The sequence below is a fragment of the Fusarium redolens genome (assembly GCF_020744475.1).
Source record: "Fusarium redolens strain MPI-CAGE-AT-0023 chromosome Unknown BKA55scaffold_1, whole genome shotgun sequence".
Taxonomy (NCBI): Eukaryota; Fungi; Ascomycota; class Sordariomycetes; order Hypocreales; family Nectriaceae; genus Fusarium; species Fusarium redolens.
This window is the reverse complement of record NW_025763664.1, coordinates 1735907-1750741: the sequence shown is the minus strand read 5'-3', so window position 1 is coordinate 1750741 and position 14835 is coordinate 1735907. Positions and strand designations below refer to the sequence as shown.

Genomic DNA, 14835 nt, shown 5'->3' with positions numbered 1-14835 from the left:
TTATCGAGATTTAATTCGGATATTCCGGTCTGATTGTTGAGCTCAACCTCTCGCTCCTGTAAGAAAGTGAAACTTGTGGTAAACGCATTGACACCTCTTTAGCCCCTCCTCCTATCGTACTAATGCACGACATAGCAAACACGCGGCTTCAAGCATCAGTACATAGCATAGCTCTTAAATCAACCAACGGTTTAAATGCCTCTGTCAAGATCGTGCAGCGCGGCTTGGTAGCTTTAGGCAAAACAGATTGGGGCAAAAACTGGGGCAGCGTTGTACCACAATTGCTGTGTGCTTCAGGTGAAACGACAGCTCCAGGATAGTGCGGTACAGAACCGTATGATCGTTTGTGGTTTTCTGGACAAAAATCCAATTGATGAGTATTTGTGAGGTTGCAGTGTTGTAAATATGGTTTCGTGGAGACTTCTCTGTAGAGCTTCGGTTTGGGTGTGACAACCCTTTGCCAATTGTTACGCCAAGAGCATGTCCTTCAGTCTGCGACTCGCCATGTGGGAAAATTGCCAAGTCAAAGGTGTTTCCAGAACGATTCTGACCTTCTGTTGACCGCCAAATGCGAGTCAGTCTTCAGTTTCAGGTTGGGAGGGCCATTTCACCCCGCGTTAGTTAGCATCGGATCCAATGTGAGCGCCTTGTCGTTAAAGAGGTCCCTGCAACGGCACTCCGCTTATTAATAATGAATGATTGAGTCGTTAGTGCTCATGTGGACGTTTCGGTATTCCATTTCTACCAATCTCAGGCGTGAGTATTGGTTATATCGAATTATATTTCGATGAGTTAGAGACCCGATTATTGTCGTGCCGCGTCCTTGTGATTCTCTTTAGCAAAATCGTCTGCTCATCTTGCGCCGATGAAGTAGCTTTCTTAGTCAAGATGGACGACAATAGGTCAAGAGTTTCTTCATCTCAAATTATAAAGGTGAGACTATTAATCCGGCTGACAGTAGGTAGTTTTATGTTAGCACAGAGACGACCCTTCGGAACTCCGAGGAGTCTGGACGAGGTAAGCAATGTAGACAAATCGAAGGAATTAAATACGTAGGCACGCAATCGTCTATTGCATCAATTCATGTAGGGATTGTATCAATTGGCTGTTAAAGATGTCTCAGTTTCCTGACTGGTCATGGTAGCATTAGACAGACGGTCACCTGACTTCACAAACAACACCTGGAAGGCCCATGCTTTCGTATCTCCGCTCGGCACAAGCAAAAACTCTTCTACCAATATTATCTGATCTGATTGATAAAGGTATCTTTTTTCACTTGCTGGTGGAGCGATTCCTCCTCCTCCTCCTTCGTAACTCCGAACCGCATCCGCATCGGCATTCGCACAACACTGGATAAGCTCCGGCCCTGTTGTCATCGATTATGGCTTCCTCAGACCGAAGTGAGACCCCGGACTCGGACGGTGACCGAAAGCCTGGGTCCCGAGATGACTCGGGCCAGCCGCCCGCCCGCAAACGGCAGCGTGTCCGCCTCAGTTGTCTGGAGTGCCGACGCCGAAAGCTGTCGTGCGACCGAGGCTTCCCGTGCGAGCGTTGCATCAAGAGCGGCACTCCCGACCGTTGCAGCTATGAATCTCGTAATGGCGAGGTTGTGAATGCTTCGTCTGGAGTTCCGCCGCCTTTCGCCCAGCTCGACTCTCGCCGCTTCGTTGATCCTGCAACGGGTTTGTCCCCACGAGATCCCGAATTCGTACGCCAAGATCACGACCGAATTCGCCGATTGGAGCTTGAGCTAGTTCAGCTAAAGAATCAAATCTCTCGGTCTGGTGTGTCTTTCGATGGGAGTACCCTTGCCGGCACGACAACCTCCCCCCAGACGAAAGATGATGCCAACGGGAATGCGAATGTCGAGGACCCTTCTGTCCGCGAAGTCCACGAGTCCATCGAGGCCACTAACATGTCGGGCGAGAAAGGAGAACTTCGATTCTTTCGTGGCAGGGGCTTTCGCACGCGATACTTTGGCCCGCACAATGCCAGTATGGCCTTTGTCGAGCTGACAGGCTTGTGCCCTTTCATGAAGGAGACGGCCGATGAGTGGCTTCGTCCAGTCATTCTCCATGATCGTAAAGATCGAAAGAGAAGGCGCGAGGACCGTGAAAAGATATTCGAGGACTCGGATCCAGAACTGGAGGCTTTATTGCCAACTAAGGAGGAGTCCGATGCACTCATTGATGTTTATCTCGACCAATTCGAGCAGGTACACCGCATTGTTCACATTCCTACGTTCAAGAAGGAATACGCCGAGTATTGGGCACCCGGGTCCACCAAACGCTATGCGGCTTTCACGGCTCTTATCCTCGCAATGATGGCTGTTGCAAGCTGCGTCCATACTCACGAAAGCCTCAAGTTCATCGGCATGATGTCGAATGCTCGTCACTGGGCAGAACGATGGATCAAGGCATGTGACGAGTGGTCGTCAAAACAAAGCCAAAAGCACCGACGCTTGATCCACTATCAAGTGGCGTGTCTTTTGTATCTTGGAAAGCGAGTCAACACTATCAAGAAGAAGCGTTTCTGGACAGGCTCTGGTGCACTCATTCAGGACGGAATTGCGGTGGGCTTACATCGTGAGCCAAGCCACATGGCAGCGAAAATCACCGTCTTTCACCAAGAAATGCGTCGACGAATTTGGGCAACAGTTCAAGAATTCGACATGCAGGCCTCCTTTGACCACTGTCTTCCAACTCTAGTTAGCCAGCTTCACTACGACACTAACGCCCCTCGCAATTTAGACGACGATGACTTTGATGAGAGTACCACTGTACTCCCACCATCAAAACCTGTCAAAGAGTATACATTCTCTTCCTTCCAGCATCTGGCTCGGCAGAGTCTGCTCTTACGCCTAGAACTCAGCCGTCTCCTCACTGGTCCGTCGTCTGAAATCGACTATGACCAAGTTATTCGATACACCAACGATTTGACACAGGAGATTGATGCCCTCCCTTCATGGGATATGAACCTGGAGAATGTGAAGGGAAAGAAGAACCCTTTAATCGCATACACATTGTTGCATGTGCAGTTGAGGCAGTACATCATCCCCTTGCATCAGCCATATCTCAAGCTTCGGAAACAAAACTCCAAGTACCAGTACTCCGAAATCATCTACTATAATGCAGCACGAGATATCGTCTTGTTACACGACAAACTGTACGAACAAGGCGTTCGGAGTCTGAACTTTCTCAGAGAAGATGCGCTGACCACAGCCATCAACCTCTGCAGCGTCACTATGTTGCAGCCCAGAGGTTCCACCAACATGATCATGATAAACTCGCATCACACACTCAAGTTGATTGAGAAGTGCATTGCAATGAAGGAGGATCGTCTATTACGATGTGGCAACAACGAGCCATGGGGATATTCCATCATGTGTGCGGCGCTGGGGCTGCTTGAGGCCCACCTGGGAACCAAGGAGCCCGAAGTCGCCAAATCGACATCAGCAGAACGCTTTGTCAACTTGCACTACCGTCTCCTTGCTAACCAGGAGCCCCCAGTGTCTGGGGAGCACCTTGCAGCTGCCATGAACGGCGTGCCGCCGGGAAACATGGGACCTGGGCCCACGCCTAATATACCGCTGCATGACCGGCCAAAGGTAATGAAGCTTGACTTCCATGGCAGGGCGTTTCCTAATATTGGTATCCAGTCGGTGACACCGTTCTCGTTTACGCCGACAATGCCTACGGCTCCGATCGATCCAAGTCAGGCCCCATGGATGATGGGAGGCGATCCCACTCAGCCCTTCAACCTGGATCCGAGTCTGGAGTTGTTGGGTATAAATCTTAACGAAATCTGGGGCGAGTCCTGGGAATTGGGCTGAACAGAAAGAAAGTCCATGTTGGCTAATACGTAATAATAATAACTGGCGTGGATTCTTGGGCCTCGCAAGCGACGGGCTGGGGGGAAATATTGGGCTAGCACCTGTTTGCTTCTCAAACTGTCTCATCTTTAAGATACCAGGTATCCTACTATGTCACGACAACACAAGCACTCATGAACAGGTCTTGGCGTCAAGTTGTCAGCCATTTTTTGTGCCTTGAAGCAAGCTCCCCTCTTTATATCTATCTTGTGGGTTTGAATACTGAATTCCTCATGACTGACGAAACTGCCTTCAGAACAATGTGCTAATGAAATGCAAAATCACTTTGACAGTGATATTCAGTTGACGTGCCAAATTTTAGGGAAGAGATACTTGCTGAGCCCTCGCAGATTTCACGGGTTTCAACATTCGATCTACTTCAATCTTGACCTCATATCACTTTTCTTCAAAAGTCCAAGATATATCTGCGGTCGACATTTCTACAGGATGAATGCTTTTGCCAAGTGATGGATGTACAAGGTGCTTGTCAGTTGTGTTGGTTGGTGTCCTAGCAATTGGTTAGCCAGCGCGAAAACGTTGACCTACGGACAACATGATGCTAAAGGAAAACTGTTCAAAGTCAGGCCGACGACGATATATCCAAAATATCAAGCGAGTATTCTATGAAGATGATTAAAAAGCAACAACCGCTGGGCTGTGAACCCATGAATCTCATGGGTCGAACGAAAGCCACCTAAATATCAGAATTATTGGTCTGCTCTCCAGGGTAAGCGTCTTGGCAAGTCCGAACTTCGGTGTCGGGCATAAAAGCTCGGTAATTAGACTTAGTAGACTACCATCTGTCTCTTGTGTGCTCTTTCGGACCGAAGAAACCTCGGGGATAGTGTTCGGCATTTGGTGCTCCTCACTCATATACAAAGACATTACATACAAATCCGCTGTTACCATTGCATAGCCCGACATCGAATGTCGACCGCGATGCGGCAAAGAGAATCTTCGGATGTATCTTCGACTGGAAGTCCTCCGGCTCCCAAACGCCGTAGAAGGCGACCCGCTCGGTCTTGTGAGCAATGCCGGCGCCGCAAGATTCGGTGTAGTCTGGGCCAACCTTGTAACGGTTGTGTTCGGGCTCGGGCACCGATGCAATGCTCTTATCGTGATGGGAGCCCTGTTGCAGTATCTCGGAGCTCTGAAGCTTGCACCTCGGTGCCGGCTGAGGCACGCACTGAAAGAGAGGGAGCTGTTACGACAGCACGGAGAAATCCAGAAGCACATCACCGCAACCCAGTAAACCGATCAATACAACCTGAAAACAGTGATCGGATTGTGTCAAACTCACATAGCTGTCTTTCTAACACTATCCCAGCCCCTCAAACATCAATCTCAATCCCTCCTTTTACACCTAGGCTGCGTCATGTACCTGAAAAGACGAAACTATTTGGTCAAACACATTGGCTTCATACTGCAGAGAAGGTAAATCTTAAATGTCTCTACCTTAATTTCCATACTGACCTTCACTGCCTTAGTTTCCCGTTTCAGGCACTTTCCACCCGGTCGAGATTGAGCCATCCTGGGAGGATGCTAAGTCCGACTTCTACGACGCTTTGAAAGAGGCTCGTATCCTGCGTTTTGGTCTCAAGAAACAGAACTTCCCAACACTAGACCAGCCCATCCATGACCTTCGTGAGACCTTGCCCTCCCAAACGGTCTGTGATGAACTCATTGCTTGTTATCTCCGCACATTCGAGCCCTTGTATCGTATCGTCCATATCCCCTCTTTCCAGAGGGAATACGACCGGTTATGGGCAAGCAAGGAAACACAATCTGTCCCGGCTATATCTCTCGTCAGATTGACATTGATTCTTGCCCTTGGGACTACCTTTGCCAAGTTTGACACGGAGGAGGAGATGAACCAGTTGTGGCGACTTGCACAGACATGGGTTCAGAATGCGCAGTGGTGGCTCACAGGCCCAAATGAAAAGACCACTTATAATCTCGATGGTCTGCAGATATTCTGCCTGCTGATAATCGCTCGTCAATCAACTTTCAACTGTCGCGGAGCAACATCATGGCTGTCCTCGGGCTCGCTACTGCGTGCCGCTATCACCATGGGCCTTCACCGCGACCCCAAGCTATTTGTTGGCTTGTCACTCTTCCAAAGGGAGTTTCGAGCTCGACTATGGGCCACTGTGCTGGAGTTGGCTGTCCAGTCATGCCTGGATCTCGGCTTGCCACTGCAGCTTTCAGAACAAGACTTTGATGCTTCCATTCCATCCAACTACGATGACTCGGATCTAGAGTCAACTTCTTCAAGGGCAGCGAAACCAATGGACAAATTTACAGACTCGTACCTGCAAATAATGCTGGCTAAATCTCTACCTCTAAGAGTTGAAGTCATAGGCCTACTAAACGACTTTCGACAAGAGAAAACATATGAAAAAGCACTGGCGTTAGGATCACAGCTGCGTACGGCGTGCCGAGATGTGGCGGCTTTCTTCCATTCAACTCAACATGATCCAGTGAATACAAGAAAGGGATCGAGCATTGAGGCGAATGAGTTCCATCGCAAACTTCTCGACATACATCTACGCCGATTCGTTATGTTTCTTCACCGCGACTTCATGCTCCAAGCAAGGTCCGATCCACGATTCTACCTTTCTCGCAAGGTGTGTGTCGAGTCTGCTCTGGTCATCGCTTCTGGGAGTAAAGGCGCCGACTTCAACTTGCCGATTCAGGTATGGGATGACTTGTCTCGCTTGTCTTTCGTTGGACGTGGTCTTTTCAAGTGTGCATTGAGTTTTGATGCTATGCTCATCCTGGCCCTCGAGATCATTACTGAACTTCAAGACGAGTCGACACCAACACACGAGCCTGACATTCTCAGCGAAATGGCAAAAGCAACTCGTGCTCCCATGATCAAGACCCTCGAAGAAATATATGTGCAACTTCGCTGCATGATCGTACGAGGCAATCTCAGCCTCAAGAGACTTCTCTTCTCGAATGCTCACCTCGCACATATTCGAGCACTGGAAGCGGGCCGGCCTGTGAAGCCAGCGGTGCACGAGACTATAACATCAACGCTTCGCGACTGTGTGGCAATGCTGCGAGACATCCAAGCAGTTACAACACCTCAGGAATCAGCAATAACCTCGGACAGCTTAAGTAGCGACTTTCTTAGTACGGATATTTTCTCAAATGTGAGTGATGCTTCGTACATGGAGTTGGGTCTTTTCTAACCACATGAGCTAGAACAACCTTATGGAGTGGGACATATCCGACCTTCTCGGGTTCCCAACTGTTAGTAAAGACGGCCAATCCCAGTGGCCAGTTATGGACTAATAATAGGATCGACATATCACATAATAAACTTGTGTAAAGTATCAGAGGAGAACACTTGTGAGATGTCATTTTCGTTACTCGTCATAATACCCATCATCATAAGTGCCCTGCATTGCCTGCGTGCTCACCCATTCTTCACTTGCTAAGCCCCTCATAAATCTCATCTCAAGTTCTTGGGGATCCTTGTGCCAGTCACAAGCAAAGTCGCAGTCCGGTGTGCTGGATTCTCCGAAGTATTTGCATATGGCAGCATGTCTACACTTGTCAGTATCTTCGCAGTATTGAGCCAACGCCTGCAAACTCTTGAGTCTGGCGATCTGATTCGTCTCGTCTTTGGCATCGGATCTGATCAATCTCGTGACGCGCTCCAGATCTTCTCGGCTGTAGTAAAGAAAGCAATAACTTGCATTGCCATCTCGACCAGCACGGCCAGCTTCTTGATAGTAACCTTCGAAAGACTTGGGAATGCGCCAGTGAACAACAAAGCGCACGTTATTCTTGTCAATACCCATGCCGAAAGCGGTCGTGGCAACAATGATATCGTACCCAGACTCATTATTTATCCACCGGGTGAGTGTTTCCTCTTTGACTTCCTTGGTGAGCCTGGCATGAAAAGGCATGGCCCCAATGCCTTCTGCACGAAGGGAGGCTGCTAGGGATTCGCATTCATCCCGAGATATAGTGTATATAATTCCGGGAACACTCTCGACTCTTTCGTTTACCTGTTCGAGTTCTGCCTTTCTTTGGCCATGTTTACGACGGTCATAAACAGCGTTAATCCATCGCAGAAAATCCTGTAGACGGTTATCTTCTTCGTCCTTGGTGTACCGAATTTCAAGATGCAAGTTTTGACGTTGAGGATTCATCAAAAACTCTCTTGTTCTTTCTGGAGTTTGATCGAGTTTCAGAATAGATAGTACGTCTTGGCGAACCTGCGGGTTTGCCGTAGCAGTAAGACACATTATTGGTACATCTGGGAAAGTGTCTCGAAACCAAGATAGACGTTTGAAGTCTTTTCGAAAGTCATGACCCCATTCTGACACACAATGAGCTTCGTCAATGGCGATACGTGCGAGCTCCTTTTGCTTGTAAACTAGTTGCAGGCGTTCGCGAAACCGTGAGCCAGAACACAACTCGGGTGTGACATATAGTAGCCTGGTCCTTGGATGCCCGCTCTCAAGATCACGTTCAGTGCGACGCCGGTCATCATAAGGAGTTATGCTGCTGTAAAAGTTGGCTTCGATACCGGAGGCTTTTAGGGCTTCAACTTGGTTGATCTGATGATGTTAGATTTCGTGACAATGGCGGGCCAGAGCTTCTTGCCATTAAACTCAAGAGAGGCGAAACAACTATGGTAACTGAACTCATAATTAGAGGAGGAAAAATGTATAGTGGCCGAAAACTCACTGCCCTGATCGATGACTGCTGGTAGCTGAAAGCAAAGACTTTTACCAAAGGACGTGGCTGCTTGGACGTAAACATCATAGCCATTGAGAGCAGCTTCGATGATTTCACGCTGGTGAGGCCTGGTAAATGTCAGAGGACAAAGTCAAAGAAAGAGGGGGGGCCGAATAATTCGTATACCTGAAATCTTCCTTGTGAAACTGGCGACGAAGAGTAAAGCCAATGTCTGTGCATGAGTTTGTTCTTTTTAAAGGTGGCATGGCGCCGTTCACGATTCTTGAGGAAATTGATTGATTGTTACTGTGTTACCGGTACTCTATGGCTCTGCGTGTCAAGCGAATTAATTCATGGTGGATTGTAGCAAGGGTGAACAGCTTTCCCGGCGCTTGTTGATAATGATTGACCCTATTTTTACTGTTATCGTTTTAGTCCATCTCAATGCAAGCTCTCTAACTTACAGAGTTACAATCTGTTGAAGCTTGTTTGGTGAGGATCCGTTTCTGCTTGTGGCAGCCGAATCGGCTATGGTCCACCGGATCAGCACTGTCAACAGCCTTGCTACGTACGTTATTGCTTTTGTGAACGAAGGAAGTGATTAGCAGGGGTTCTAAAGCACCTCATGCTAGAGCAAATGTACTAAGGTAATCGTAGTGGGAAAATGGAGGGAGAGGCCCAGAGGGAGGAGTGAAGGTCACGTGGCGTGTTTATTATATTGGACAGGGAACACCCATCCATAGCGGGCAGCTATTGAGACAAACGTATGGGGAGCATCAGACAAACTCAATTGCTACAGCTTCCTTACAACACGAACGCTTGGTATGGAATCATCTAGCGTTGTATATGACGTGGAGAAAAAACTTCTGCTATTCACTGGCTCTTTTCGGGCGCATTCAGCGAACCTGTAATTCCTCTGTACCTTGCATTACTCGCTGTTGGCTGGGGCAGGGGTTCATCCTCCGAGACAGCACAGCCAGACATCTTCAAAGTCCACCCTCCAACGAAAGCCACCCCTGATAGATGTCCATCAACAATGGTGTTGGCTCTGCTGTTTCATAGGTCATCATTAACTTACCCCTCGTTTACCATGGATGCAAGCATTTAGCAGCTGCTTCCTCGTCTCGTTTTGCTTCGTGTCAGATGAACGCAGTTACTCCGTACTGTCGGTAGGCTCCAGGGAGGGATGGATGCAACCTAGTGCGTCTCTCCTTTGCAATAATTCTGGTATTCTCAACAAAAAAGATCCCTAATTCCTATCATTATGTATTCGTAAACAATGAGAGAAACATGGATCATGAGCTTCAGGGATTAAATCTGGAGTTCTCACACTGAGGTTGGACTCGCTTGTTCAAAACTCGCACTGTGTGGCTGGTGAGCGAGCCACTCGGAGCCTGAATAGGCATGCAGAAACGTGCCTGGGCAGGCCTCAGGGAGCAAGAAAATATCTAACAATGAAACAAGGTGCCAAAAACAACTAGTCTAAAGACCCACTAAGTTATACTAAACTTGTCTAAATCTTTTTATCGCTTAGGATATAAGTCTCAAATTTTCTTGCCCCCCCCCCTTAGCAGGTACCTAGCGTCGAGAAGAAAAAGAAGGGTTTATGGGGTGAAGCCGTCTCCTTTGGATAACGATGAGTTATAATTCAGAAGACTAATCCGTACTCTAATATTGATTAGATGGAGTTGAAGTTGCCCTGACTTATCAGAGTTTGAATTCTTTAATATGAAATTTGATAGCTCACAACTTATTCATAGCAGATAATAATTATTCTACTGTTCCTGATCTTTTCTTCGTCTCCCACTAATGTTAGACTTCAGCATCTTGACCAGTCGCCCCGCACTGTGTTTCACTTTACGATGGGTCCAGCTGTCCGTTGGCGCTGAGGCCCCACGATTGAACCGTGAGCTGCTGACCAAAACACTTTCATGGGTTGTTACCCCTATCTGATGCGCTATCCCCTATCCAAGCATGAGACAAGGGACTGCCAGGGGCGATTGGGGGAAGCTGGTACTCTGTAGAGAAAATAGAGAAGATAACTGAACTGCAACTTAACTGATATGAATTAGTAACCGGAGGAGACTTCTTTGTTTCTGTGTCTTTTTACCAATCTAGTTCCAGGTACCTTACCTTCCAATCTATTTGAGTGACGCGTGAAAAAGGAACAGACAGTCAGTCAGTAAGTAGGTGGTACCTATCAAAGTTACAGCGGGTGACCCATCACATCGGCTGTAGCATGTGCCTGAGCACCCTCCATTGATCAAGCTCTCTTTTACTTTCGATCTTCTGTTTGTTTGACTCTGTTTTGAGTTTTTGATATCCAGAACCAGTCCACATTCAAACTGCCAAGGGCTAGGGGAGATCTAACGGGGGTCATCCCGGTTACTAGGTATTTTCACCACCCTTACCTTGCCTTACCTTACATCCTGCCATGGTGTTGCAAAACTTACTTACCAAAGACGGAATCCTAGCCCGACCTCATCGCCTCCCGAGCCTGCATCAGCTCATCACTGCCCTTCCCGCAGCATTCCTCTTCTTCAATCCTTCTCTCGAAAGCCTGTCTTTGGAGTATTTCCATTCAACGGGTTCTCGTCGATCGCTGCCATCAGCAAGTCCCATTTGAGTCTTGACGACGCAATACGCTCGACTTCAACTCCACCGCTTGTCTCGATACAAATAGGCCGGAAACCTAAACAACGCGCTGCCCTCTGGCTTCGATCGGACATATAATCATGACCTTATCGATCTCGTCGTCGATACAGCCTTGATTGGCCTAAACGCTAGATATACCGATCGCAGGTTTGGCTATCACCGAGACAGACGGGCCTCGGTTTGCGCCTGCGCTTTGATCAAAAGACCAACGCAGACACGGCAACAGAGGGGCTTCCGAAACGGTTTATCCTTCAAGCATCGACATATCGTCATAAAAATTCCAACGGCTCCCCCCCCTCGATTGATTTCTCCACCGGCGCGCCCTCCCCACGTTTCTTACTTGAGCCGCGCATTCCTCATATTGGCCGTCCGCCATGGAACGGCCAGACCGACTCGCCGGCTCGTCCGTCGGTTCTGCATCGCAGGCTTCAGTTCCAAGAAGCTTACCCGAAAACCATATATCTGGACGACGTCCAGTCCCAAACTCAGCGGCCACGTCTAACGGCCCACCACCACCTCCTATTCCTACCTTGCGAAGCGTTCCCTCCAGTTCCTCTCTTTCTGCCGCGGGCATGTCGGCAGCCCAGGTTATCAGTCTCGCGCGTGAGGCAATGCAAAACGCCATCGAAAGCGAGAGCCAAGCCGCCGAAGCAGGCGCCGTCAGCACAGGGCTCAGAACCGGAGTCACAATTGACCTTAGTCGCAAAGGGATCCAAAAATTGCCAGATGAAGTCGTGGATATTGTCAAGGGTGATCTGGAGCGGTCCGTTTCCACAGGATCATCTTCAGCAACGCGGTCGGACGCTGATACCTACACGGTCTCCAGGCTAGCATTGTCTCATAACCAACTGACAACCTTACCCGCTCGCTTTTCTGAATGCACATCGTTGCGATATCTCAACATCCGAGGCAATCAGATTAAGGAGTTTCCTATGCCTGTATGTCTCCCTCCTTGGCGTCGAAACATTTTCTAACAGTCTGGCTAGTTGTGCGATTTGAAATCCCTGGAGATCCTTGACCTTGGCCGAAATCAACTTCGAAGTCTTCCTACAGATATTGTGAGACTCTCGTCATTGAAAGTTTTGTCTATCCCAAAGAACCAAATACGAGAGTTGCCACTTTGTATTGCCGATATGGGATCCTTGCAAGTGATCAAGTTTGAGGGCAATCCCATTAGCTTTCCACCGCGAGATGCGATACAAGTGCAAGCCGCAAGCCCCCCACATGAGGGTATTCAAAAAGACAACGAAGTGACGGAGGTGGCGGTTACGCTACAGATCAAACGGTTTCTCAAGCAGCATGCTGTCAACGGTCGATCAGAATCTGATAACACGGGTGACGAATCTAGCGAGGGGGCAGAAACCCCTCGCTTTCCATTGAAAAGGGTTGCAAGCGGGAGATTCCCTGTTAAAGTAAGTGGTGCGGATTTGCCTGACATTCGTTCTCCCAATATCGGATCACGGGCGCCTCCGATACCATCGAGATCACACTACCGTGGACTTTCACAACAAAATAGCGCTTTTCGACGACCCGGTGTCATGCCATTGACGATTGGCAATGTCAATGAGCGTGTTCGTAGCAACTCCGAGAGCCTACTGAGGGCGGAGCGATCAGAGAGCCGCAACAGGCGCATGGGAATTGTCTCGCGAAAACCTTCTGACCTTGGTACACTCGATGAGATGCAAGTGAATAATCGCTTTAGTCATTATCGTGGCTTGAGTCATGGATCTGCCATGCAAGGTAACCAAGCAACGACGAAGAGCCCAGCGACACCAACGGAGCCATACTTGGCACGTCCGATCTACGTAAGACGTCTTTCAGTCCTTCCTGAACGGAGGCGGGAGTCGAAGGTTTATGATCCAGTTATTGAAGCTGCTAAGGGCATCCTCTACTCGGTCTTTCAGATCCATCCTATGATCCAAATGCTGATGAGCTTGACGAGTGATGGATCCGCTAAGCGATCTAGCCTTGAGATCGTGTTCTACAATACCAACTCTCATGTTGAGGAATTGGAGCAGGAAATCCAGAAACACGAGAACGCCCTGGTCGACCTCGACGACCGTTCCCAAAGGGAGAACGAAAATGTTCATCGAGCCTGTCAAACTCTGGTTAGCGCATATGGCCACGTTTGTACACTTCTGGCCGATAACATCGATACTTTCGTGAACAACGGAGATGCTCGATATATTCGAACGCTTCTGATGTTACTCTACAATAGTATAATGGAACTACGGGTGACACTGTCGTCTGTTAGTGCAGAGGATGGGCGTCGGCAAGCAGCCTCTAAGGGGGATCAGATGGGCGAGCGCAGTCTCAGAGCACATGCACGTGAACCTTCCATTACTCCCACTGTTGGTAGGTCAGCAGGAGCTCGCAACCGCAACGGCACCTTGGTACACCATCCGATCAATTTGCGTGTTGCTACAGATGTACCCGTGCCTACACCCCTTTCTGCGGCATACCTTAATGGCAATGGCCGAACTGCCACTATTGCATCGGCCACTCCTCGATCAGGAGAATCTTTCTCTTCGATAGGTAGCCGCGGGATATCTTCCGAGTTCACAGAAGAAGACCGGCAGTTTGAGAAAATCTTCCTATCCTTGCAGAGGTCGACCGATCTCGTTATGGGGACACTTCCCAGTTTCCAAGCCCAACTCACAGGTGGCTTGAGGAACGCCATGTATCAGAGGACCCCAGAAAGTGTGATTCAGCACTGGAAAGCCTTGATAACGATGTGTGGACATGTCATTCAACAGACGGAGATTCTCAAGAACAGACTGTCACTTATCAAACTCAAGGAGCCTGGAGTTCGAACGCAACCGAGCTTTTGGAGTCTCTGCAACAACTTCAGTCACTCGTGGGCGGATATGATCTATCAGATCAAGTACGGCCCCAACAGTGTTCCACTTCCTCCTGATACCAGGGCACGCTTGCGACCGATTCAGCAGAGTATTAAGGAAACAAGCAACATCATCTCCAAGTCCCCTTGGCACTATCTTTTCAACCATCCTCCAAATACGCCGAACGGGCAGATACACTACCCCCCTCGCGGTATGTCACCGACTCAAGTCCCGATCACGCCACAGAGTGCTGCTTTGGGCCCCGCCATGCAGGCGACAGTTCCCACGACGCCGCAAAGTGGTTCATTTGCAGCGGCATTCCACGGGAATGTCTTTGACCGAGCTGATGCTCTCATGGCTAACCCTGGCATCTCTATGGGGCGCAATGGAGGGTTTGGGAAGGGTCATATGGGATTCAGTTCACTGTCTTCACTGTCTTCCATGTCCTCAGATGAGGGAATCCTTCCTTCTCATGGGCCACTTGGGCCAGTGCCCCTCCGGCTTAACGGAGGCAAAGTTGCCTTTTAGATCACAGTGCCGAGTCCTTTCTTGGATCTCGAACTTGATACTTGCTGCTCAGTGCAGCCACCGCTGTTGTTTGCATAGGGCAAAAAGGGGGTATTTGGTTATCTTTAGAACTTATTGAGGCTGTTTGAACCGGCGTATAGAGGGAAAAGTCCGCCGGAAGCCATTCCTTTACCGCATAGCCTTGGCGTTTGGGGTTGCAGTTGCATTTATTTGCCCAAAAATCAGGTCGGCTGAATCATATTT

General features: G+C 48.9%; 4 protein-coding genes across 4 annotated transcripts; 3 read left to right on the top strand and 1 right to left on the bottom strand.

Moving 5' to 3' along the window:
- Positions 1-1220: 1220 nt before the first annotated feature.
- On the top strand, positions 1221-4045 carry BKA55DRAFT_13630 (uncharacterized protein). Its single transcript, XM_046184866.1, has 2 exons — positions 1221-3607; positions 3659-4045. The coding sequence occupies exons 1-2, from the start codon at positions 1382-1384 to the stop codon at positions 3830-3832; spliced, it is 2400 nt and encodes a 799-aa protein (XP_046056299.1). The 5' UTR covers positions 1221-1381; the 3' UTR covers positions 3833-4045.
- Positions 4046-4569: 524 nt separating this feature from the next.
- On the top strand, positions 4570-7192 carry BKA55DRAFT_13648 (fungal-specific transcription factor domain-containing protein). The gene is made up of 3 exons (XM_046184868.1): positions 4570-5305; positions 5359-7029; positions 7082-7192. Exons 1-3 carry the CDS (start codon positions 4799-4801, stop codon positions 7169-7171), a joined length of 2268 nt encoding a protein of 755 aa, XP_046056298.1. The 5' UTR covers positions 4570-4798; the 3' UTR covers positions 7172-7192.
- On the bottom strand, positions 7157-9050 carry BKA55DRAFT_13653 (P-loop containing nucleoside triphosphate hydrolase protein). Its single transcript, XM_046184869.1, has 4 exons — positions 8756-9050; positions 8579-8697; positions 8495-8529; positions 7157-8448 (listed from the first exon to the last, which is right to left on the bottom strand). Exons 1-4 carry the CDS (start codon positions 8833-8835, stop codon positions 7246-7248), a joined length of 1437 nt encoding a protein of 478 aa, XP_046056297.1. The 5' UTR covers positions 8836-9050; the 3' UTR covers positions 7157-7245.
- Positions 9051-11598: 2548 nt separating this feature from the next.
- BKA55DRAFT_588219 (RAM signaling pathway protein-domain-containing protein) lies at positions 11599-14592 on the top strand (the record flags this gene model as incomplete). The annotated part of the gene is made up of 2 exons (XM_046194763.1): positions 11599-12162; positions 12211-14592. 2 exons carry the CDS (start codon positions 11599-11601, stop codon positions 14590-14592), a joined length of 2946 nt encoding a protein of 981 aa, XP_046056296.1.
- Positions 14593-14835: the final 243 nt, after the last annotated feature.

Excerpts from the sequence above, each read along its gene's own strand:
- BKA55DRAFT_13630 (XM_046184866.1), top strand. The coding sequence starts at position 1,382 with ATGGCTTCCTCAGACCGAAGTGAGACCCCGGACTCGGACGGTGACCGA. Across the intron at positions 3,608-3,658 it reads CGCTGCATGACCGGCCAAAG|TCGGTGACACCGTTCTCGTT; the intron begins GTAATGAAGCTT and ends ATTGGTATCCAG.
- BKA55DRAFT_13648 (XM_046184868.1), top strand. The coding sequence starts at position 4,799 with ATGTCGACCGCGATGCGGCAAAGAGAATCTTCGGATGTATCTTCGACT. Across the intron at positions 5,306-5,358 it reads GGCTTCATACTGCAGAGAAG|TTTCCCGTTTCAGGCACTTT; the intron begins GTAAATCTTAAA and ends TCACTGCCTTAG. Across the intron at positions 7,030-7,081 it reads GTACGGATATTTTCTCAAAT|AACAACCTTATGGAGTGGGA; the intron begins GTGAGTGATGCT and ends CACATGAGCTAG.
- BKA55DRAFT_13653 (XM_046184869.1), bottom strand. The coding sequence starts at position 8,835 with ATGCCACCTTTAAAAAGAACAAACTCATGCACAGACATTGGCTTTACT. Across the intron at positions 8,698-8,755 it reads TTTCACAAGGAAGATTTCAG|GCCTCACCAGCGTGAAATCA; the intron begins GTATACGAATTA and ends GACATTTACCAG. Across the intron at positions 8,530-8,578 it reads AGCAGTCATCGATCAGGGCA|TTACCATAGTTGTTTCGCCT; the intron begins GTGAGTTTTCGG and ends TTATGAGTTCAG.